A 27,791-nucleotide genomic window follows, 5' to 3' on the forward strand; every position below is an offset into this window, starting at 1 on the left:
TGCAATGTTCATGAAATTTTGTTGGTTTTTACTTTTCTAGACTTTTATACTTCACAACAGCAGGTGTGAAATGCTATGTGACAGCTGTAAAAAGTTGCCTCGTACTTCATTTAAGTGTATTTTTCTGATCATTCGGGATAATTGATTCCAGGACATTAAGTGTTCACAATTGAGTACCGCTCATGCCGGTGCTAAAGCGCGTGAGAGAAGACAGACGCATTTTTCATAATCTCAAGTACAGACTCAATCAAAGCGAGTCTGCATTTTTCATGAAAATTTGTTGTTTTTAATTCTTCCTAGGGATCACTCATTTTCCACATTTTATTGTTATGTTACTATGGCCTTAGAATTTTGTATACATGTGAATATCCTTTTTCGGAGACAGACTTCTGTTAAAAAGAACTAAAGAAAGATGTTACATCGTTTTCAATTCTGTAAAGTAAAAGCCAATTTAACGAATAAGATGCTGTTTGTTTTTCTTGGCAATGTTCTTTGACTCAAGCAGGTGCTCAAGATTTCTTGACTTCTGCCAGATGAAAACAATTATGAGAATATCGTGATTGAAAAGGTTACATGCACTAAGCCGTAAATTATAGCACAGTTGTCAAGCTTAAGATATAATGTTAATAAGTTATATACAGAGGTTTTGGACGGTAGTGGTTATTGCTTACTACCGTCACGTCATGAGTATGACTTGGCATTTAATCAAAGTACTTTGATTACTAATGGAAGGCAAATGTTTAAAGTTTAATTGTAATATTATAACTTCTTTTAACTTCTAAATGGTTCTCGACTTGTACATTGCAGTACTAATCAGATAGATCAATTGCTAAGGATAGATTATTTTCAGGGTAGACAAAAGTTTCTTGTAATGTGATAAAACAATATAACAATCGCAGCAAAGCAGCAATGTATTAACGGCCGAAAATGATGTTTTAGAATTTTAAAATTACCAAAAATGCTGTTATTTTCATTTGTTTGTTGGTTTTTCTTTTTAGAAGTGAGGGCAATGTGGATATTGAACCGAAGTTTTATATTTGTATTTCCTATAGATATTGATGATAGTTGATGGTCTGGCTATAGGAGTACTCTGGTAAATTGTGTATTTAATGTATCTTACTTGATAATCTTTACAGAGAAATAGCATTATTTAAATGCATATTTTGCTTTAGAAATCCATATTTATTAAATTCTTTAATTATAGATTTAGAGCATGTTTGATGTTAACAGCTGACGAAAGTATCGCTGAATGCCAAGTAATGTGTCGAAAAGGTAGCAAAATGTAAATAAAAATGTATTTTGACTTTCATACAAAATACTAATTCACTATGATTATACTGATTGCCAACAAAGCAAAAGAAACAATTTGAAAGATAATTCATTTTTATGGCAAATAAGTACTTTTTTTAAACTGACAAGATACCAAACATTTTATGTTTTAACTTTTTGTGAAATACAAATGATAGCATTTTTAGGCATAATGGACCTTTAAAGTTTCACTAGTTTATTTATATTACTGCATAATTGTATGTGTGTACATTAAAAAATAAATGTCTTGCATGAAGGCCTTTACTATTTTTATTATTTATTTATTTCTATTTATCTTATTTTTTGTTTATTTATTGTGATAAAGTCATGCCAGCTGGTCTTATAAAAATACTAAATGTACGGACTGGTAAGACTGGAACTTCATACAAATAAATAAATAAATAAATAAATAAATAAATAAATAAATAAATATTAATAAAAATGAATAAATAGATAGATAAATAAATAAATATGATATTGTAAGTTGTATTGCCCTTCTTGAATCGAAAGTGATTAGACTTTGCCAACAGCGATAACCAGTCTATAGTACAGTCATGCAGTCGGATCTGACTCTAAACTGTTGGCGGTGCAGCTGAAAAACCAGAAAACAATGTTCCTAATTCAAGGCCAGGAAATCCATTAAACAAATGCAGCAGTATGAGGGTTAATCTAAACAAATTCAGAAGGTCAAGGGTTAATTTCTCACACAATCGACGGTTCACTGACTTAAGAATTTCTTTCAGGAAAGATAACGGACCTGCAATTATTGCAGACGGCATTAAGTGTAATATAAACTCATTGCAGGATATACACACCCTTAATGTTTTAAGCAGACGATAAACGAACTGTTTCAATGCGAAACCAACTCCTGAAATTGATCTGATTATAAAAATTCATACCACGATAAGCACGCCATTAATCTCTCATGTGGGTGCAAAAGGCACCAAAATAACTTCTTTGAACACTCCTGAAAATATTCCTGTCATTCTACCGGCGTTTAACTTCATTCGGGATTTCAGATTTTTATACATATGATGATTTATGTGTGTTGAATTTGTGATATTAGATGTCACTAAAATGCAAAGACAGGTTAGTTAATAAAAAATGAGAATACTTCTCTATGTGCAATAGTTTAAGTGTATTTGTAGACAGAAACTTATTCACTGCAGTGGTTTTCTAAGATGATAGGATAGGATTTAACATTTACTTAATTGTTATATATCCATTAATTGCTATATATCCATATCATTCAAATATACAGGAGAATTTGTGTTTTTAATTGTTTTCCAGTGAAATGAAATTTTCCTTTGTCTCTCTAGTACACATGTAAATTCAAATCAAATAAAAACCAAAGGCGTATGAGCATAATCATCGAAAACATAGACATATGTTTTAATGTAGCTAGGATTGACCTAGACACATGACCTAGACTAATCAATTCATTCCCTGCCACTAGTTTACGGCGTGTGTCTGTTTCTAATTTAGTGATTGAACAATCTAACGTCCTCTATAAATAATATATAAGTGTTAAAGTAATGTGACCTGGAAAAGTGATTGCATGAGAGTGTTTGATATATTGACTTAAACAGCTCTTTAGTTACTGTTTCGGTGCAGTATTTAAAACAGAATGAAATTTATGTTAAATATTATACTATAATACTGAAAACATACGAGTAACAACAAGAGCTTCCATCTAGCAATATTTTAACATGTACATCTTTCGCCGAAGTCAACTGACGTCAAGATGTTATGTTAATCCTCTATATAGCTTATTTATGAATTTAAGACGTTAAGTAAAATCTCTACAATTCTTTATCACCAATGTGTTTGTCGTCGTCGTCTTCAATAACGAGTTAAAAAAATAACAGCAACAGCATCGTAAACATTTAAACAGTTAAAGCATGTATTGTAGCTGTATAAATAGCGATACAACTACATTCACCATCATCAACAGTATCATCAATATCAACGGCGTCATCGCATTTGTCTCTTTTAATTCATTATTTATCGTAATTCTATAATTCTCATCTACTAGTATATCATAGATAACATTATCGTCATTTACTATCATAGTATTATCATCACCTTAAGCATTATTATGTATCAGTCATTATCATTATCATCGCTATCCACGCGTTCGTTATCCTCTTCTGTAACATGTTAAGTATCACCATCATCACCACTAGTATCATCATCAACACAGCAATAAACGCCATCGTCGTTGTCATCGTCATCATAACTATTATCATCATAACTATTGTGGTAATGTAATAATGATAATGATAAATATTGTATTAGATACTTGTGTTTATCTCTCCTAATAATTACGATATAAAGCACAGCAGTGTTTTACATATAGTTTGTTAAAGTCAGCTCTGCAAGCGATGAATAACATCAAATGTACTTTTCAAAATCAGTTATCATTATGTGATTTATTAGTAGCTTTTAGAAATGTCGGACTAAATTGACTGATCAGTAAGACAAAATCGTAAACATGAATGACAAGTACAAATGCCCACAGAAAACTTCAATTTGAAAAAAGTGTGGCTCATAGTCATAGATTCCTGACTGTTGCATATTTCTCGCAAGATTTATAGTTAGAATTTGCTTACGGAATTCATTTATTACCTTCACTTTCATCTTGCTAAATATCTTTTGACAATGATGGAATGCTAAAATTTTGAATATTATGTTTACAAGAATTTATTAGACCACCGCGACCCCTAGGGTTGTGCAATTTTGCAGCATGGTGTACAAATGGTTGTGAAGGACTATAAGGCGATGCTACATAGTACATGCCAAATAAATACAAACGTCATGCATGTTCTGGACATTGTAGTATTTGAGAAGTAGATTTATATATACATCCAGTATATTTCAAAGTTTGTTATCACCTCTTAGTATTCTATGCTTAACTCAGCTGATGAACACAATGAAATTGTATATACATAATAGATCCTGTAACACGGTGGTAACCCGCATTGCTCAATCGGTTAGAGCGCGAGACTTGTTATCTTGACATTGTTGGTTCAATTCCCGGGCTGGCAAACTTATATTCTTATATATATATATATGTATATAGTCTTCCATATAATATTTTAAATCGAGGTACCGTGTATGAATTTTAAACAATAGAAGCTTCTGAAATGTGGGCATCTTTCTGTATCTTGCACTATCCTCCAAAATCTAAAATGACTAATACTCTTCTTGAGGACGACTCGCCATTATGGGCAACCGGTGGCTATTATACATAAAGTCAAATACAAATACATACACACACTCGAAGTTTTTCTCACTTTATTTTATCATAACAGATAAACATACAAAATATATCACTGTAGACACCGTTACAACAACCTTGAATAACAACACATGTAATCACTGATTGAAATATTTAAATTCTATACATAACATTCATATATCAACCGTGTAATAATAAATATATAGCACTATATAACAGGTTTAGTTGTGATATTTAACAACAAGAGATCACATTCTACAAGTGTCATCATCTTTCTTATTTCCTAATCATCTGATAAAGACATACATTTATATATGTAAGTTCTTCTTAAAGGCACATTATATGCCCCAGAAATCCATATTTATTAAATTCTTTAGAAATGTCAACTATGAGTTTACTAATGTTTTAATGATAGATTGAGAGTGTGTGAGACTTTTAACAGCTGAATAAAGTAGCTTATTTGTCGTAAAGGTAGAAAAATGTAAATAAAGTAGTTTTTGACTTCGATACAAAATAAGTATTTATTATAATTATTCCGATTGTTAACAACACAAAAAGAGCAAAGATAATTCGTCTGTATGGCAAATGAGTATTTTTTTTTGCTTTACCAAGATACCAAAAAAAATATTTTAGAGGAATAAAAATGATAGCATTTCTGGGGCATAAAAGACCTTTAACATAAAATAATATTAAACAGTATATAAGCACAATAATATATTCTGACTTACTTGGTAATACATAATTATTACAATACAATAAACAATGTCCTTAATATGCACATTCCACTTTCTAAACAAAGCAACACTTATAGTCTATACATGTATTTTTGTAACTAATTGTACATGTACACAACATAATAATTAGCAAATTTACAACTTATTTTAAATTATTCCATTAATGTATGTTTTCTTAATATATATTTAAGTCGTACTTTCTTTACAAAAATCACCAAATTCAAATGTCTAAGTTTAGAGACGATTGTACCTGGTCAAAGTTAAGTAAAAGTGAAGCCGAAAACTTGCGAATCCGGTGTACAAGATATGCTTAGAAAAATTTCTGATAATATTTGTTTTGATCTTTCATTTTTGTTCTTGTGTTGTTTTTAGTTTACACTAATTGTCTGATTTTTTTTTCTTCCATATTAAAATAAAAATATTGCAGACACAAAACACTACTTTCTTAACCATTCATCAACTCTTTAGCTACATAAAATAAATATAGCGCATAAATTGAACAACCTAAACATCAGTCAATTTAAAAAAAAAGTCACAGAATTCATCGCACACCAATTGCTAAATATAACATATTACTGGTCAATATAAAATGCAACGATATAAATTCCTCCAACCAGATGCATTTATTTCCAACTAATTCCAAATGGTTCCAAATCAAATGTCTTAGACAGCGTTATATGCCCTCTTGGTCCCCAGACAATAAACGTTTTAATATTTCTATAGATAAATTTTGCTCGAAATTGGAAAAAATAACAACTGATTATTGCTATAGAATCTCTTATTCAATGTAAAATAAACATATTTTAGACACAATTTATTTTCCGTTTTAAATTGTACATACTGTAGGTAAAAGCATGAATACAACTATAAGTTATGTTTCAGATAGGACTACATCAAGTTGATTGACTAGTGACAGGGGGTGGAGGAGGGTTGAAGCTTCCGATAGATAGTTTGCGTATTTTCTTATTCAAATTAGACATATATAGTAAGAATTTCCTACATTTCAATAAATTTCTGCATTCAAAGCATTTAACCTATTGATGAGCACATTATATCTTTAACATAATTGTATGCCACTGTTGTTTAACAACCTTCAACAATTAGACCATTGTTCCATATGTTGGCATGGTAACAACTGAGGTATAAATCAACGCTATAAAAAACTTATTTACAAATAACAAAGCAATTAAAAAGAGAAAATTTAAAGTTCTAAGCACGAGGTAAAGCTCATTCCAAATACCTATTAAACGATAAAAACAAGAGAGTATTGTTACAAATCGAAAGAATTTTATAAGAAATAGGCTCCATAGATTGTTTGATTCCTTGTTTGATTCCTTGTTTGATTGACTCACAATTGACAGTTTTAAAGGTGTTAAACAATAACGGATGAAATATACTACATAAAAAATAAAACATTTGTTATTGAACGAACATGAAATTTTAAATGCTTGATTAAAAATGTATGGTTTGCGATGATTTTGCGCATGCGTTATCGGGTTTAGCGGACGTTAACAATCTTTAGACCCTTTGATACATTCTGTATTGAGATAAAAACAAATATTTTACTTATATCTGACAACAGTTTTAGCTTAATACCCTTTAATAATACTGATATTTTGAAAGAGCTGGCAGGTGAGAATGAATACTTTAAACTGATTTTTAAACATAAACATAAAGCTATTTGAACCTCCGATACATTGATTTAGATTTAATGTTACTATAAGGGTCTTTGCAACGTACTTTAGTACCATTGTAAATCATATACTTTAAATTGGAATTCTAGGCACGTATTCTATGTTTTTTTCATTTTTCATTTCGGTTAGGATTTATTATCAAATACGCTGTATTATTTAAGTCAAATTTACGTTTTTTAAAACATAACATTGAAAGTGTTTTTCTTCAATTTTTTTAAATCCGGAAAAATATGCTTAAGACACAAAATCAATATGTTTAGAGACAAGTAGCAGATTTTGAAGATAAAATATCCAATACCTTATTTCCAATTACTAATATTCAATACCTAATATCCAATAACTAATATCCAATAACTAATACCCAATAACTAATATTCAATAACTAATATCCAATAACTATGATTTTTGTTCATTTTTTTTATTTTAAGTCACAAGACTTTAAAACACAAAACAACAAAAATTAAATACATTTTCATTAAAAATTTAGCGCTATTACTTCAGTATATGTGATAAATCTAAACATTTTCATTTCTTGTAAAAAGTATAAGCATAACTTTATATCAATTTATTTCTTAAGAAACACCAAAGCATTTTCTTGGCATGGAATAATATAATAAATTAAACAAAACATACCAATAAATTTCAAAACATATCAAACAATTTCATACATTTACATGATAAAACATAGCTTTTTTATTTAAAAAAAAATCAAAATCTAAATAGTATTTTCCATCCTGGAAATACCATTAATTCTATTCATAATAATTTTTTTTTAAAGGAGTGTTTCATCTACAGGGGAAAATACTACTACTTCGATGGTGAACTCAAATAAAAATACCCATAAATGTGTCGTTCTAATATAAGAAAAAAACATAAGGTTTATAATACCGTATATTTTCTATAATTATACTACTTGAATTATATAGAAAATAACAAAGCTACTTAATCATTGATTGGACTACAGTGCGAAATAGTTTTTATATTGGAATATCTAGCTCAATGTAATGGTTTGGAAATACATGTATTTGTAAGATCCAAATAGCGTAATTCTACTATAATTGTTACTTTCTAAGACCGTCAAATTAATATAAAATTTCAGGCCTGATTCCATACATAATTAATTAAAATAAAAGATCTTTCTGAATTTCTAGCACTAACAAATAATGTAAAACTAGAAACCAAAAAAAAATCCAGAAAAATCCAATACGCCGATCTATTTTTGAAACTAATTTTGGCTCTAAGAGAATTTTAATATGGCATTTTATTTTGCCGCGCAATTATATTTGGACTATAAAAGCTGCTCGCTGAAAACGTGTAAGGGAGATCTAAAAATAAATAATTTATGTTTCTAAAAATAAATACATTCTGTTTTATATTTTAAAAAGTCTATTATTATAGATTCACATTGTACGAGTCTCGTATGAGTCTCAAGAAAAACACATTTGATATGTCAGTTTGTAGATAAACATGCTGTTGGTTTATGACAGACTATGTTACCTTCAATCTTTTCTGTGTTTTACATGATCTAAAGTAAAATTATCTTGTATATAATATTTGTTTCATACACTATTTATTTGTTTCCGTGTTGTTATAGTGACCGTATATAAAAGTACATTGTACAATGTGCAAAACTTTCTAAACTTGTCAAACTGTCGCAAAATTTATACAAACAGAGAAACACTACTGTGTTAGAATTACATGTACGAGCATTACACAACTTCGTAAAAATAAACATTCTTTGAGAAATGACAGTGGAATTCATTAATTCATTAATTAATGTTAATATATCTTAATGAAATAAATGTAATAAATATATATAAATAATTGATATGAAAGTTTTATTTTTTCTAAAATATACAACACATGTTGTCAAAAGAAACAATCATTTAAGTAATATACTGTATTCATGCGAAATGTTTTTTCGCCTACGAAATGGACATTTGTTTTTTTTAATTATGGTTAAAGTGCATTAATAAATATCTTTTTTAATAATGAACAAGTGATATATGACATAAAATTATAATTATATCAATTTGGCAATACTTTTTTTCATTATTTATAAATTATACTCGTATATTCGAAAATAATCGTATAAAAATGCCACATAAAACTTTGTGTTTGTTGTTTCATATCATACGTTACACGTAAGTTTACAATATGTAATGTTAGTTTCAGATGAAGAACTTATTGATAAGAACTTACATAAGATAAGTTAACACAACCTCATATAAATCATCTGTTTTCATGGCCTACGCCTGTGTCGCATTAAACATAATTAATAAATTACAAACCCAATAGCGAACAAAATGCATGTAATATTTTGTTAGATAAGAACCCTAGTCAGTAATATGCGGTAGTTTCCTGGAGATAACAATTACCAGTCAATTACATATAAGACATTTGTCTGTTAGGTTTCGTGTTGTAACATTTGACAATGATGCATTGATTATATTACTCCCAGTACTTGTATTTTCAAACCAGCAATAAGCAATTATCTTAATAAAATTTATAAATAATGCCTCATAAAAGTTGAAAGTCCAAAGCATCATACGTTTAGAATACCTTGGCTTTAATAATATGTTTTTCAGGAAAGCTTGCACTATTTCTTTCTCCTTTATAATGGAAAACAGAAAATATCTTATAATTAACAGTAAGAAGACTAATTACCACATTTTGTTCACGTTAGTTAAACTAATTTTCACAATTTACGTCATAAGAAAAAACAACACTAGACAAGTTGTTCAGATCAATTTGTTTGCCGCTAAAATATACGCATTTCAATTATTTCGAGCTTCTTTGAACACTAGAATTCCATACATTACCTTTACGTGAGCATTTTTCGTATAATATCTTAAACCTGTTGAGCTTTACCTCTAGAGGATGAGTCATTCTAAAAAAACAATCGTTTGTCTACGATCTGTGTTTAGATATCTAGCAAACTCATTGTTATAATGGTGTAGTGGAGAAGCTTTCTGAGGGGTTTTAAGTTTTCTAGCCAGAAACATACATACACAAACATATTTTACGTCCGGATGTTGATAATTATATAATTACATAAAATCAGATTGAGAATAAACAAAAACATATTGCAAAATTGTTCATTTGTTTTTCGTATATAATGTTTAAATTGAATTATGAGTGTAGGGCAGTATTACCAGGTCTACATTTACAAACAAATTAAATAAAAATGATGTTAACATTACAAATTGGTCACTACAACGTGTACATTTTCTTAAAGGAAACTATGTAACTCTTTCAAAATATCCATTAATATTTGTATACGAAGTACCTATATCACTATGGAAACAACGTTTCTAAACGTTTAGACTATAGCAAATGCAATTTCTTCTAATTGAAAGAGATATTTTGACTGCTGCATTACGCCAAAGGTAACATAGAAAACCAGTTGTTTTTAATTTTAAAGAATGGTTATAATAAACTGAATATTCGATAACATAAATTAGAATAATAACATATATTTGAAAACCAACGTATAAATTATTGAACAGCTGTAGTAGGTAACTTCACACAAATCAATCACGTTCTCAGATAATAAATTATATACATTTATATAAGTCGCTTTGAGCTTAATAATAAAATAACATTTACTAGAAATTGAGACATCAAAACTTAAAGTATGCTTACATATACATGTATTTAACACAAATTGTTACAATAGCCGCAAATCATTTTTTTAAATCGAATGATTACAAAATGACCGGCATTTTCTGATTTTAATAGTTTTTTTTCTGCATCAGATAATAAGGTTAACTTGTGATTTAGAAAATAAACAGCAAAAACCTTGATGAAAAAGGGGTTTAACCCCTCCAAACGCTGAAGATTGATAAACTTTGTGCAATAGATAGTCATGTTTTAAATGATTTCGGAGTGGTTTTTAATAGTTTTGTTTTTCTAAAACAAAAATTAGGAAAGAATATATTTTGGCCCAAAACAACGGTTTTTATACCAGTTAACTGTATATTCAACTCAATCATTATACATATAAATATAATTAAAGTTTTGTTTTTAATAAGCTGGAAGTTTAATTGATTGACAAAACTAATTACACGTCACTCTCGTCGTCATTTTCTTCAACATCCGGGATATCAAAACGTATTTCACCTGGCTCATTATCGTCTACAACTTGTTCTTCTTGGTTCTCTTCTGGGTTCAATGCATTATATGAATGAGGGCGAACGATTGACTCTTCCGGTACAGCCAAGCAACCATTTTGTTTAGTGTACGTCACGCGTAAATTACGAGTACCTCCTCTATACCCACGAACCGGAAATGATTGCGTTCTACGAAGTCCTGGTGCGTCGCCATTTTGATTTCGTTTGTTATTCATGGCGGCTTTGAATGATGATGACCGAAATGAACGGAAAGACTTTATACTATTTTTTCGTTTATCTTTATAACAGTAATATCTTATTTTTCGTCGCAAATACCTTTGGAAAGAATTCCGTAAAATTTTGTTACGTAATCCGTATACTGACGAATGGACAACTGGGGCGGACAAGAACAACATAATGAATGTAGATGAAAGCACACCATTCATTCTAAAATCATCCGATGTCACAACTTCTGCTAACAATATCACAGACAATGGTATATACACAACAACAAACGAGCCTATCAGTTGGAAAATTGTACACATGGCTTTTGTCCCTTTGATAGAGAGACTACTTGGTGGACTGTTGGGAGCTATAGTGGCCTGAATCACGCAAGTCATTTGAACCATTGTGGCGGCTATCCTACTTGATTGTGTTCTAGCAATGCGATAAATGTGCGTGTAACAAAATAACATAATTCCCAACGGAATATAAATGGCAGCTAATAAAAATGAGACGATGTAAATTTTTCCTGTAACTGATTTTGTACACACAAAACAAATTCCCTTTTCGGCGTGGAACACATAACGACTTCCGCCCAAGAGTGGAGGAATTGATAACGTACAAGCCAGTGTCCAGAATACGGAGAAACAAACTATCATTTTGACGGCAGTGGCCGTCAGTGAGTGATGCAATGGACAAGCAATAGTTTGGTACTTATCCCAACTTAATGCGGTTATTGTCCATGACGTCACAAATGTTAAAACAGTTAATAAAAATCCATATAATTGGCAAACAACAATTCCTCCGAACCATTTTCCTGTAAAACTCACAACCGCAGTTGATAAATTAATCAGAAATGATAGAAGTAAACCGGTACACCCTAAGTGAACTAAAAGTATATTCCTTACCGTTCTTAATCTCCGATTAGGAACTATTGAAACTATCATAAATGAATTAAATGCAAATCCTATTGCCACAAATATCACTAAAGAAACACCACGTGCTGTTTGTGGAACATCATATCTGGTCATATCTGAATTCCGTCGGTAATCCGTGTCTATAAAATTATATGTTTCATTTATTTGCATCATAAATGTATCATTTACCCTTATATTTCCACTCGCGTTTTCTTTTATGTACATTTCGAACGCTGGTACAGGAAACTCCGTTTGTAATTGCATTTGCAAAATGCGTAAATTCCAATCGCATTATATAAACAAAAATAATATATTCCTATCTACCTTAAATCAACGAAGTATTTTTTATCATTTGATCATTTATATCCTCGCAGCTGTAGGTAGTTTCCAACTTGGTTTTGACAGATGGTCTGACTGATATTCCTTTATCAGCCCCCATAATCTATAAATATTGTTCTATATTCAGCACATTCTCAGACTTTCTACTAAAATATTCCAATTCTGCTGGCAAATTTCTATAACATCCAAAATCTTAACACAGCTTTACGTCTTCTGTAGAAATTTAATGAATCAAAACGCGAGAGAAGTTTGATTTTTCAATTTTTGATCCAAGTTATTTTCCTCATGGGAACAATAAAGCTTGAAATATTTGCAGAGATCTGTTTTGAATAATAAATCGAGCTCAAATATCCGACGATGCAAACACAATTCAAATATAAAATTCGTTAACTACAACAAAGTATATAGCGTTGTAAAGAAATTCAAGCGTCTAAAATCCGTGCGCGGAATGGAATATTACGTTTTCCTCTGCTCTTTCTCATAGAATACCCTCACGGATTAACTTTCCAATTGTGTTACTATAAATAGAAATAGTTAATTCATCACAGCGTATATCTGGGAATAACGTCTGCTGACGGAGAAAAGATTGATTTGTAGCTTGGGAATAAGTCAGTTGTGTTGTCGTGCCCTGTGATGATAGTATCTGCACGTGAAAATGGTAAATCCGTAATAATACACAACAAGAAAAAAAACGCCTACTTAAGTTGTATACTTAGTAGTTTTATTCTCAGTCATTCTTCTCCCTTGTATTTTTATTCAAAATTTTCAAAAAATGTTTCTTTTATCCAAAAAGAAGAAAAAATCATGTGAAATAGTATTAATAATATCTTTTATGTCAAAATTTGAAGATATTGATGATGTTCAAGAAAGTACATGTATATTTTTTCAGTTAATTTCAGCTGCCGAAACGTTAATTACCTTTCAAGTTTTTAGTCACTGAAAATCAATGATTTGCAATTTAGTGGTATGAGCCCTCGTAAATTTGTTGTGATTTTTGGTGTCTTTTTTTCAAATATCCCAAACATAATTATAACTATATAACCGGCGCATGTCTGTAGTTTTAATTATAACATAATTACATAAATCCGTTTTTCTAACTCATCACTTATATGTCATCCTGAAACATCCAAATATAGTAGAGAAATATTTGAAAATCAAAAAGTGAAAACTTTATCCAATACAAAGCCGGCAATTTCCTTCCGTTTTTTGTTTTTGTTTTTTTTTATGAAGCAGTCAACATTTAGTCTAGACCGATAATCTCGCTACTTTACTTGACTCAAAATTTAACATCTTTTTCAATTTACTTCTGTTGTTATATTACAATTTGAACTTGTGTCCGTTACTTACACCTGTTAAACAAAGTGTTTAATTATTTCCTTACAAAAATAACCTTTTTGTATGAATTCATGTCAACATGATTTTTGTTACATTTTCTGTTGTTGTTGTTGTTTTTCAAGTTGAAATCGTTGTTACATTATTTGTTGTTGTCCCGTTATTGTTCTTTTGACCGCTTAATGATAATCTAATTTTTACAATTCAGTCGAAAAAAAATATCCAAGTTACAGAATAGTTTCACAAATTCGTCCTTTTTTTTAATGAATTCATGTCACTGCGTTTTGTTCTATTTATCAAACCTCCCACACCTCGGCTTTTTACTCACATAAAAATATTTACAGAAGCCTCTTCGAGGTTTATAATCTTATTTTTATAGCGTATAAAACGTTTAATCCAACAATTCTCGATTGTTTATTCACCCTGTCTTTGTTTACCTACTACGATTTTCATACTAAAGCCACACTTGTAAAGATCTGAAACCGAGTGCGTTATAAAATCCATAGTACCTATAAACAAAAGGTATACTTGCAGCAAATTTTGAAACGTTTCCAAGTGAAAACTATAAACCAGGCCTGTTTTCTTCAAACTCTTAAACAGGTATTGTGAAAACATTGGCGAACTGAAGTGAAATTGAGCTATTTCGCTATGAAGGTGGCTGTGTGGCGAGGTGCAAGTCGATACATATTGCCGTAATTCCCTTCAGACAGCGACGTACTGGTCAATTAATTCCCAGACCTAGTAACATAATATCTCTAATTAGGAAAAATTAGAGTGAATAATATAGTAATATGGCTGTTTACACTGAATCGATTACATTTGTTACTAAATTGTAAAATTACATATCATTATTCATCAGGGGAGGGGGGTGGAACCACACTAATAATATCTGTCATATTTTGCGGTTCGGATCGGAATATCCGTCCCGAGGTGACCCGCCCATTGGGCGGTAACGAGGCTTGCCGAGTTACCGCACATGGGCGGGTGACCGAGGGACGGATATTCCGATCCGAACCGCAAACATATGTCAGATATTTTTTCTTGCATATTCTATCATATTCCATTATATTTTAAATTCTCTATCTTTTTATTTCCAATGAAAATTTATATCCAACAGCGTATGAATTACAAAATCATTCATAACGGTAAAATGACGTCATCTTTATCGTGCCATTGTACAGCACGCGACTCATCTAGAACCCCCCATGCCAGATGAAATTTCCGGCATGGGTAAAACTAACGGAAACGCCAGTCTGATATGCAAGAAAGTTATGTGAGGGATATTCTTAAGCCATCTTCTGAAAGACTGTCGGAAATTACCGAGCGTGTTACGGAAAAAAACGATTTTCTAAATTACGTTTTTGACGTTATTTGGATCATTATGAATTAATATTTCCATACAAAAATGTATATGTACAAAGGAATAGGAAAAAAATATAAAACCCTAGAAAACTATCAATTTTAAATTATTTTACTGTTCATTGAGAAACCATTAAATATTAATCATCATCGAAAGTCGTGTTTTACCAACTGTCTGATTTATTTGTAGTAACATCAAGGGATTATTTACCTAGTAAAAGATAATTTGATATTTCAAACGTCCGAACCGCGGTTATTTCTTTATAGTCTAGATGATTTACATAACTTTATTTTAAACGCTATAATATCAGTTATATAGAATGTTGACATGTTATATGTTTTGGTGTAAGTTGACGTTCATATAACCCGAACTGCTAGACGAGGGTCATATATAGGCAACACCCATCTTTACATTCCATACGTACTATAAAAGTATTTGTAACGACCTGATTCTTGACTTTGATCTAAAATACAAATAATAGGGTGTATTATAGCAGTGTGTGATATACATTTGATATTCATTATCAATACATACTGTACGATGTAAGCGGTTTTCTCGGGAACTTTGTTGTTTTTTTTTTTCTTTTTACTTTTTTTTTCTTTATTTATTGAGTGGATTTTTTTTTATTTACATGCTTATCAACATCAACATTGTCATTACTTTCATCATCATCATCATCATCATCATCATCATCATCATCATCATCATCATCAACATCATAATCATCATCATCGTTATCATCGTTATCATCATCAATCTCATCATCAACATCATCATTTCATAATTATTATTATTATTATTATTAGTAGTAGTAGTAGTAGTATTATTATTATATATATTATTATATCTATTATTATCTTTATCGTCATCATCGACATCATCATCATTATTATCATCATCATAGCTGTCATTATCATTATCAGCAGCAGCATAAACACACTCATCATTAAAAATATAAACTTTCATGATTATAATTATCTTTTTTATTATTATCACCATCATCATCATCATTATCATCATAAACATTATTGTAAAAGACAGGTAAGTTTGAATAGGGCTAGACTTCCTGCAGTAACATTTTTACTTCCAAATTGTTTCTGACGTTCTACAAAAGTAAATTGCGCATTGTATGTTCTTTACATGCAGTAAAACATAAAATAGAGTAAAACTAGCATAACATTTTATTTGTTACGACACCTGGTATGTCTGACTTACATTTTACCAAGTTTGCAGCATGCCAATACGCTTACTCTTCTCTTCCTAAAATTAAACTGACGCAGTTTCTTTTTCTGTATTTGCTGCACTTAATGAAACCTGTCCTTTTTTTTTCTTACACCGAAGGCTCTCTACCTGCCGCTTACCCTCTATATAATTATGTTATAATGTTGTTGTTGCTTTTTGTTGTTGTTGTTTTTTTGTTTTGTTTTGTTGTTGTTGTTGTTGTTTTTGTTTTTTGTTTTGTTTTGTTTTTTGTTGGGGGGGGGGGGGGGGGGGATTTTTTAATAGTAGCATTTACTTTAATTCTGTAATAAAACATGTTTTCATAAGTTGATAATAGAGAGGTAAATAAATACTATGTTTTATGTTACTCTGTTCTTGTGTGATTCATGTCTTTTCTCTAGCAAAGCGTTTTGAAGTAAATCGGTTAGTTGTTTTTGGGGTCCTATTTAACACTACTAAGGACTTCGAAAGACCGCTGATGACATTAAAATAAGACTAAAAATTATTGTTTGGAAATTAATTTTAACTATTTCAAAGCAACTCTGTATTAGTTGTATAGAATGCAGGGGAAATAACTCAATCATTGACTGAAAATAGCAGTGCCGGTGTTACCTTATTGAAGGTTCTTTTTATTTTACTCTGTTGCATCCTAATGATCTTAAATTTCATTTTAAATGCGACTCAGTGAGATTTATTTATTTATTTATTTGTCTACTGGTTGTATCGGACACGTAGACCCAACACGTGTTTTCGTCCTACGAAATCGTCTTGTCACGAGTTTCTTATAGTTATTATCTCGTGGCCAATGGATAGTGAATTTTATTTGTTGGTGCTTTGTTGTTGTTGTTGTTGTTGTTGTCGTCGTCGTCGTCGTCGTCGTCGTCGTCGTCGTCGTTGTTTTAGTAGAAAAAAAGACCACCATTCCCCCTCTTTGTTTCCGTAAATAGAAGCTAGTTTATTGATTTTTTTTATTAAATTAGCTCTATACTTTTCCTGTTTCAATATTAACAGTTTTACGTGCAATAGATCTAAAACTAATGTGAATTCAGGCTTACACTGAAAAAGATGTTACAAGGTCCTTCTGATTGTGAACAAAAAAAGCTCACCCTTAAAAAACGAACCAAGATTTTAAGTCAGAACAGACGTGAAATTGCATGTGCATATAATAAATGATGTTTCAATTATTCATGTGTAACTTAATTAAAATTCCTGAAGTTTTAACTGGTAACTGAAACTGTACTTCAAATAAGCAACGCACACACAGAAATAGTTTCTTTGATTGCTTTTTAAGATTGATGCATTACCTAGTATATCAATAACTCACTACTTGAAAAGATGTACCATATTTCAGGGTATACTTCTAATAGTCTTCATCTGATAAACAGAGATAAATAATCTGATAAACAGAGATAAATAATATGATAAACAGAGATAAAAATCTGTTAAACAGAGATAAATAATCTGATAAACAGAGATAAATAATCTGATAAACAGAGAGATAAACAGGTAGTCATCCAGTAAACTATTTGAAAACTTTCGCGACATAATTAAAAGCATGCTATACATAAAGATATAAATTGTTTGATACTGTAATGTTAAAGTCTGCTGGCTCTGTGTTTAAATTGTTTAATACTATAATGTCAAAGCATGAAAGGCCCTCCTACTCAACTCTGTGTTTATTTGATGCTATAATTCCAAATATATGTCGACTCTGTTGAAATTGTTTGAAATGGCAAACGCCTATTTAGCTTGTGTTTACATTTTTATACTATTATTATGCCATATTTAGATTTATCTTGTTATTTTTTCTTTTCCATTTATGAAAAAAGAAATCCGTATACTGTATACTTTATATATACAAATGTCACAAATACAATGTCCGAATCTGAACCTCCAGTAGGCGGTCAATTTACAGCTAATGACTTCAGTCTATATCCAGTAATTAGTAAGCAGACAAATGGAAGATTGTAATACCCATAATGGCTTTACAGGATAAGCCTCTGTCTATTCCATAATGGAATTTTTATCTCTTTTACGTAAAGGTTTTCTCTTTGACGTATGCACAAAGAGTACTACATGGTAATAAAAACCTAATCTGGCTTTTCCCCTAATTACTCTTCATCAATGTTAACATCTCTTTAACCAAAAGATAACAAACACATGGTAGTAAGTTTCTTTTAAATGTTAAAACGGGCACATTTTACAGACAGCCCGCATATATATAAGAAAAATAATATCTCCGGTCACTGAAGAAAAACAAAGTGCAATACAGTATGTTAATATTGTACTAATTAAGTTTAAATGACAGCGGTAATAAATATCAATAGAAGGTTATTATGTCGACCTTAGGACAATATATTTACATTTCATAATAGACTAAGCAATAAACCAATAATTATGTAGTATTCTTGTTGTCAAATATACAATACCAGACAAGACCACGAACACGTTAGGCCTAAAACAAATTGTTTTGTTCGGCTCACCCGAACCTACCTAAAGATATACCCGACCTTACCATTTTTAGGTCTGTCAAAAATGACAAAAGGTCACACAAAAATTGAAGAAAAATTCACAATTCCCATCAACAATTTGATTTCAAATCGATTATTCATAAAATCGATGTAAAAACTCTTTAAAGTCGGCATAAACTTTAAAGAATTTAGCCGAAATTCCATCGGAGACCGTGAATTCGCCCTACATCAATACCGTATGAGGGCTTTTATCGTTAACCTCCAGTCAAGTAGCGATCTCCCCTTTTCAGTACATATAGGTAATCACTGTTAGGGGTTTACGTATAGTTAAAGCGCCTTTAGTTAATTTTAAATGAAATTTGTTATATATTCACCAAGATTAAAATGGACATGTCAAATAAATAGTAAATTTTGTCTTCAAAATGTTACATCAACCACGATAAATTTTGCCATAAATTACAAATTTGAAAGTTTTGTTTTACAATGCCTGATGAAATAGCCTATGCAAATTAGTCTTATTATGAACAAGCATATTTGATTTTATATCATTTAAATCAGCAACAACTAGAATTGTAAATGTTTCAGCAGGAAACAGACAAACTTTAATTTGTCACAACTTTTGCGATGACGCTTTTTATGATTAAAAAGTCATCAAAAGGAAGTTATGTCTTAGTAAAATGTATGTTAAACACTTAAAATGTAGTATATGAATGCAAATTACTTTAGGTATTGTTTATAGTGTAATAGGAGGTCATATAGATGTACATAGGGCAATAACGCTAACCTATCTAGTACAGCACACTCCAGATAACCTTTAACCACTTTCTATGATGACCCTATTGAGTTTTCTTTGGCTCAAACCTGGAAGACGTGATAACCCAAAACAATTCAACTTTAATACGAAAATAATCGGTGACAACCAAATCACCCGAGTCAGTTATAGAGGAAATAATATTTACATGTAGCAAAACGATGAAATATATCCAGATAACATCTTGCATGTATTTGCAGGCCAAATTATAATTACTATGTAAATGTTCGAGCCAGACCAACTTTTTTTCATGCGCGTCTCGCGAGAATGGCTACAACATGAAAGTTACAATTTGGAACTATTTGTCTAAAACCAAGGTTACACAACACGCGCGAATTCATCATGACTTAGGGGCTCTAATCAAGTTGTCGTTAAAATGTGGGTCTATTTTCTTTGGAGAACAACACCATGCTTACGGCATAGGAGCCGGTACATGCGACGGAGACCCAGAAGCCTTTCTCTTTTGGACACTCAAAAAGTAACATCATAAAAATTCCATTCAAAATTCTTTAGACATTTACTTAGTAAAATAATTAACTTACACAAATATATAGATCTGCAATTCAGACTAGAAGACGATGGAACACACCGTATTACCGGCGCCAGTGATGGCAGATCACTGCATTGATGGCAGATAGCTGAAATTTACCCCTCGGTATAGGTAGGTTATAAATTTGGTTGATATTATTATATTACACAAATACGGTCCATTTCATTGCTATGAAACTATTGTCCATTGACTGGAGATACTATTAGGTAATTTTGGACTCGTTTTTTCCTGTTTGAGACTATTTTGAGCAGTGACAGCTTCGGAAAAATCCAAGAAAATGTTTGTTTTTTTGTTCAAAATATCTCTCAAGTTTTAGCTAAATGGCAGGATTTAGTGTTATTGATATAGACGTTCATCCACTGGGGTCAAGCCAAATATTTACCCCGTGAGCCTTTTCTTAAAAGTTTTACAGACGTTCAATCTGGTCCGGTCGAAGAAAAAATGCTGCCGTTGTAGGCAGATACTTATTTAATTGCTGCCGTCGATCAATGTCAATCTTTTATCAATTCCTCTATTCTTTACGTCCTTTTAGTCGGAATTGAGATGTTAAACTATCATTTCTAATATTTTCTCAAGATAGAAAAGTTATTAATGCGGTATGTGCATCGAGAAAGCTTTTTAGCAACACGCAGTTACAATACAAAATGTGATGATTCAGTACGACCAAATTGCACTATAAATAGAGTAATTAACATGAAGAAATTCATTTTTCTATATTCATGCATGTGTCTTTAATCTGTTGTGTCTGTTTCCCAAACAGGCTGTTTGCTTTTAAATCAAGCAACCGGACAACAATAGTATTTACGTTTACCAAACGGGATGAACTGTTCGTTATTTAATTTTTCCCACCGGACTTAATTTTTTTTTACGTTAACCTACTGGACTATATTACTAAATATTACTGACTGCTTACTGTTGCCAATCGGAGTATTACGTTGGTTGTTCTCTATTGCCGACCGGACCATACAGTTGGTTATTTACTTTTGTCGACCGGACATTACAGTTTGTTGTTTACTTTTCCCGACCGTACTACATTATATCCCCTACACTTTTTGCTAATGCCTCGGGTGACTGTATTTTCCCCGGGATATTTTTACCTACATACGTTTTTGTTGTTTATAAACTCGCCCGTTTTTTCTTTTGCCGACCGGACTACACTGTTGCTTGTTTACTTTTGCCGACCATGCTATACTGTTGGATGTTTAGTAATGCCGAACAGATTACAATTTTGGTACTTTTCCTTTGTTCATTATCCTATGACCGTTAACGTTTTATAAAAATTGTTTAACCAAAATGTAACAACCTCTAGGAACATCATCAAATCACAACAACATATCGTCTGCTTGTAACGACATGCTATTGGGGAAAAAAGGCATAACAACATAGAAACAGCTCAATCAAATTATCAAGAAGAAAACAATTCATCAATGTCCTGGCTTCACCATTATTTCCCTGCTCAATCTAATGTTTAAATAATGTTTAAGAGAAGCGACTTTGAGTTGAGATATTGCCAATTTGCACTAGTACATCATTTAGAACCTAAAAAAACACTTTGTAATACTAAATTATATATGTTGGTATTTTGTTTCTTGGGTTTTTGACTGATTTAAAGAGGATGGCCAATTTCTATAACATTCTCCTGCCTTAGTAGTTGTAGAGATTACACCTAATGTGAACATCACACCAACTCGATCTTTGACAGCGTCAAACCATATACATGTATATAATTATAATGTTTTGTTGTAAAAATATGTCAACTACAGTATAAGTCATTGAACTAACGGATACGTAAATTTTCACGTTATCTTTAGAAATCACGTAACACAAATGTTTACGGCCAGAAATTGAAGGCAACGTAAATTTCGACAGTATAAAAATGAAGGAAACGTAAATATTGACAGTCGAAAAGTGACGGTAACGTAAATTACGACAGTCGAAAAGTGAAGGCACCGTAAATTTTGACAATCGAAAAGTAACTTTTGACAATTCATAGTCTAAGGAACATTATATTTTTTTTTTCATTTTTGTTGTTGTTGTCATTATCATTATTTCATTATTATTATAATTATCATTATTATTATTATTATTATTATTATTATTATTATTATTATTATTATTATAATTATTATTATTATTATTAGTATTATCATCGTCATCGTTATCGTTGTTGTTAAATGTTACAACAAAATTTATTGAATGGTTATACTTATCTCCCTTAGATTACATACAAACGTTTTAGTGTTTTTTTGTACAAGAATTTAAACATAAAGATATTGAATACCTCAAAGACAACAAAGTCACGAACTATATCTTATCCCGGCGGTATGTCACACAAGTACTGATTCAATACTTGCCCAAAAAGACCTTCTATGTAACCTGAAGGTAAAACATATTAGTGCTGATACAGTTCTTGCCAAGGAATAAGTTCTATGTTAATCCAGGGTAATATCACATTAGTACTGATACAGTACTTGTTCAGGAACACGTTCTGTATAATATGGCGGTATTTCATATTAGTGCTGACACAGTACTTGCCCAAGAAAACGTTCCTTTATATAATAACTGATACACATTCACTGATAGAGAATAGCCCAGGAACACGTACTATATAACATGGCGGTTTATCATATAAGTACTGATACAGTACTTGTCAAGGAAAACGTTCTTTTTATATTAGAACTGATACACATTCACTAATACAATATCTGCTCAGGAACACGTTCTACGTAACCCGAAGGTATATCATACTAGTTATGATACGCTACTTGTCCAGAAATACGTTCTATGAAACCCGGCGGTATGTCATATATTTACTGGTACAATACTTACACCGGAACACGTTCTTTCGTATTAGTACAGAAAGACATTTATTGATACAGAATTTGCCCAGAAACCTGTCTTTGTGACCCGGTGGTATATCATATTAGTATTGAAAAGAACACATTCTATGTCACACGATGATATATCATAATTATAAGTACTGATACAGTACTTGTCCATCAATTCGTTCTATTTAATATGGCGGTATATCACATTAGTACTGATATAATACTTGCCACGGAACACGTTCTATGTAACCCATCGGTATATCATATTAGAATTGATATAGGAACAGGTTCCTCCATATTAGTACTGATACAGAATTAGACGAGGAACACATTCTATGTAACCCGAATGTGTATCTTATTACATGTACATGTAATAGTGATATAAAACTTGTCCAGGTAACCCGGTTGTATATTACATTGGTATAAATACAATATTTGCTAGGAACAAGTTCTATGTTATCCCAGCGTTAAATCATATTAGTAGTACTGATACAAAACTTGCCCAGGTACACGTTCTATGTAACCCAAAGGTATATCACATTTGTACTGATTCAAAACTCTCCCAGGAACACGTTATATGTAACCTGGCGGTATATCACATTAGTATTGACACAGTACTTGCCCAGGAATACGTTCTTTGTAACCTAGCAGTATACAATGTATCACTTTAGTGTTGATACAGGACTTCCCTAGAAACATAATGTTTAAAACTCAGCGGTATATCACTTAAGTTTTATACCTGCTTACCTGCTGAGTAACATGTAATTGCAGAAGATCTCCAATTATCAAATTTGTCACAATTGCATTGAAAAAGGTTTTAAATGGACATACCGGTGTCGAACATTCGTCCTTGACTCGATCAAATTAATATGAAATATACAAAAGCTATATGTTATACTACGTCATGACTCTTAAAAGGGTGTTATATCCGGGGAAACATGAAATACCAAGAAACGCTTGTAATAATCTGATTTATGTGAAAGGATGTTATCACATTATTATATTATTAAGTGTCACCCAAATATGTCGTTTATTTCCGCAATGAAAAGAGCGGTTTAAATCCCGTTATATGAATGCTTGAACGGATCCTGTTATTTCACTTTATCTGAAGTATAAAAGTCTAGATTATGTTACGAGATTATGTAGAATACTCGTCAAAATCAGATGTCTCATTTATATGTACGAACTTTGTTATCAGCATCACTAAATCTTTGAACTGAAAATAGCAATGCCGGTGTTACCTTTTTGAAGGTTCATTTTATTTTTACTCTGGTACATCATAATGATCATAAATTTCATTTTTAATGCGACACAGTGAGATTTATGTATTTATTTATTTGTCTACTGGTTGCATATAGGATATAAATACATGTAGACCAGGCTACCAAATTGTCTCGTCACGAGTTTCCTTAGTCAATAGATAGTGAGATTTGTTTGTGGTTACATTGTTGTTGTTGTTGTAGTCGACGACGTCGTCGTCGTTATTTTAGTAGAAAAAAGACCACCATTCCCTCTCTATGTTCCAGTAAATAGAAGCTAGTTTATTGATTTTTTTATTGAATTAGCTCTATATTTTTTCTGTTTCAATATTAAAACAGTTTTACGTGCAATAGATCTAAACCGAATTCAACAAACTAATGTGAATTCAGGCTTACACTGAAAAAGATGTTACAAGGTCCTTCTGATTGTGAACAAAATAAGCTCACCCAAGATTTTAAGTCAGAAAAGACGTTAAATTGCATGTGCAAAAAATAAATGATGTTTCAATTATTCATGTGTAACTTAATTAAAATTCCTTAAGTTTTAACTGGTAACTGAAACTGTACTTCAAATAAGCAACGCACACACAGAAATAGTTTCTTTGATTGCTTTTTAAGATTGATGCATTACCTAGTATATCAATAACTCACTACTTGAAAAGATGTACCATATTTCAGGGTTTACTTCTAGTAGTCTTCATCTGATAAATAGAGATAAATAATCTGATAAACAGAGATAAATAATCTGATAAACAGAGAGATAAACAGGTTGTCATCCAGTAAACTATTTGAAAACTTTCGCGACATAATTAAAAGCATGCTATATATACATAAAGATATAAATTGTTGGCGACGTCGGTGAGCGGCGTCGTCTCTTATGGAATGCTTTTAATTTTGGCCTATGGAAGAAGCTGTTACTATTAGCAGTTAATGTCATGTTGTGTTAATTAGATTTATTTTGATTCGTAAAAATCAAGTAAACAAATATGTTGTTATATTTGTATTTAATAATTTTATGTAAAAAGCATGTGCATTGTGATATTATTTTCACGAAATTGCAGGCTCAGTTAAACAGCTTGTTTGATACTGTAATGTTAAAGTCTGCTGGCTCTGTGTTTAAATTGTTTAATACTATAATGTCAAAGCATGAAAGGCCTACTCAACTCTGTGTTTATTTGATGCTATAATTCCAAAAATATGTCGCCTCTGTTGAAATTGTTTGAAATGTCAAAGGCCTATTTAGCTTGTGTTTACATTTTTATACTATTATTATGCCATATTTTGATTTATCTTGTTTTTTTTTCTTTTCCATTTATGAAAAAAGAAATCCGTATACTGTATATTTTATATCTACCAATGTCACAAATACAATGTCCGAATCTGAACCTCAAGTACGCGGTCAATTTACAGCTAATGACTTCAGTCTATATCCAGTAATTAGTAAGTAGACAAATGGAAGGTTGTAATACACATAATGGCTTTACAGGATAAGCCTCTGTCTATTCCATAATGGAATTTTTATCTCTTTTACGTAAAGGTTTTCTCTTTGACGTATGCACAAAGAGTACTATATGGTAATAAAAACCTAATCTGGCTTTTCCCCTAATTACTCTTCATCAATGTTAACATCTCTTTAATCAAAAGATAACAAACACATGGTAGTAAGTTTCTTTTAAATGTTAATACGGGCACATTTTACAGACAGCCCGCATCTATATAAGAAAAATAATATCTCCGGTCACTGAAGAAAAAAAGAGCGCAATACAGTATGTTAATATTGTACTAATTAAGTTTAAATGACAGCGGTAATAAATATCAATAAAAGGTTATTATGTCGACCTTAGGACAATCTATTTACATTTCATAATAGACTAAGCAATAAACAAATAATTATGTAGTATTATTGTTGTCAAATATACAATACCAGACAAGACCACGAACACGTTAGGTCTAAAAGAAATTGTTTTGTTCGGGTCACCCAACCTACCTAAAAATATACCCGACCTTACCATTTTTAGGTCTGTCAAAAATGACAAAATGTCACACAAAAATTGAAGAAAAATTCACAATTCCCATCAACAATTTGATTTCAAATTGATTATTCATAAAATCGATGTAAAAACTCTTTAAAGTCGGCCTAAACTTTAAAGAATTTAGCCGAAATTCTAACGGAGACCGTGAATTCGCCGTACAGAAATACCGTATGAGGGCTTATATCGTTAACTTCCAGTCAAGTAGCAATCTTCTACGCAGTGATCTCCCCTTATCAGTACGTCAAGTAGATGCTTAAGACCGTATAGTTAAAGCGCCTTTAGTTATTTTTAAATGAAATTTGTTATATATTCACCAAGATTAAAATGAACATGTCAAATAAATAGTAAATTTTGTCTTCAAAATCAACCACGATAAATTTTGCCATAAATTACAAATTTGAAAGTTTTGTTTTACGATGCCTGATGAAATAGCCGATGAAAATTAGTCTTATTATGGACAAGCATATTTGATTTTATATCTTAAATCAGCAACAACTAGAATTGTGAATGTTTCAGCAGAAAACAGACAAACTTTCATTTGTCACAACTTTGGCGATGACGCTTTTTATGATTAAAAGGTCATCAAAAGGAAGCTATGTCATAGTAAAATGTATGTTAAACACTTAAAATGTAGTATATGAATGCAAATTAATTTAGGTATTGTTTATAGTGTAATAGGAGGTCATATAGATGTAGATAGGGCAATAACGCTAACCTATCTAGTACAGCACACTCCAGATAACCGTTAACCACTTTCTATGATGACCCTATTGAGTTTTCTTTGGCTCAAACCCGGAAGTCGTGATAACCCAAAACAATTCAACTTTAATACGAAAATAATCGGTGACAACCAAATCACCCGGGTCAGTTATAGAGGAAATAATATCTACATGTAGCAAAACGATGAAATATATCCAGATAACATCTTGCATGTATTTGCAGACCAAATTATAATAACTCTGTAAATGTTCGAGCCAGACAAACTTTTTTCATGCGCGTCTCGCGAGAATGGCTACAACATGAAAGTTACAATTTGGAACTATTTGTCTGAACCAAAGGTTACACAACACTAATTCATCATGATTTAATGGCTCTAATCAAGTTGTCGTTAAAATGTGGGTCTATTTTCTTTGGAGAACAACACCATGTTTACGGCATAGGTGCGCCGTAGGTGCCGGTACATGCAACGGAGACCCAAAAGCCTTTCTCTTTTGGACACTCAAAAAGTAACATCATAAAAATTTCATTCAAAATTCTTTAGACATTTACTTAGTAAAATAATTAACTTACACACATATATAGATCTGCACTTCAGACTAGAAGACGATGGAACACACCGTATTACCGGCACCAGTGATG

At 31.2% G+C, this 27,791-nt stretch overlaps 1 protein-coding gene across 1 annotated transcript; it reads right to left on the reverse strand.

The window, feature by feature from the left end:
• Positions 1 to 5,809: 5,809 nt before the first annotated feature.
• LOC132752214 (histamine H2 receptor-like) lies at positions 5,810 to 14,502 on the reverse strand. The gene has a single exon (XM_060742521.1). The coding sequence runs from the start codon at positions 12,490 to 12,492 to the stop codon at positions 11,041 to 11,043; it is 1,452 nt and encodes a 483-aa protein (XP_060598504.1). The 5' UTR covers positions 12,493 to 14,502; the 3' UTR covers positions 5,810 to 11,040.
• Positions 14,503 to 27,791: the final 13,289 nt, after the last annotated feature.

Source organism: Ruditapes philippinarum, unplaced genomic scaffold (genome assembly GCF_026571515.1).
Source record: "Ruditapes philippinarum isolate M1 unplaced genomic scaffold, ASM2657151v2 ctg2645_1_1_1_1, whole genome shotgun sequence".
In the NCBI taxonomy this organism is placed as follows: domain Eukaryota; kingdom Metazoa; phylum Mollusca; class Bivalvia; order Venerida; family Veneridae; genus Ruditapes; species Ruditapes philippinarum.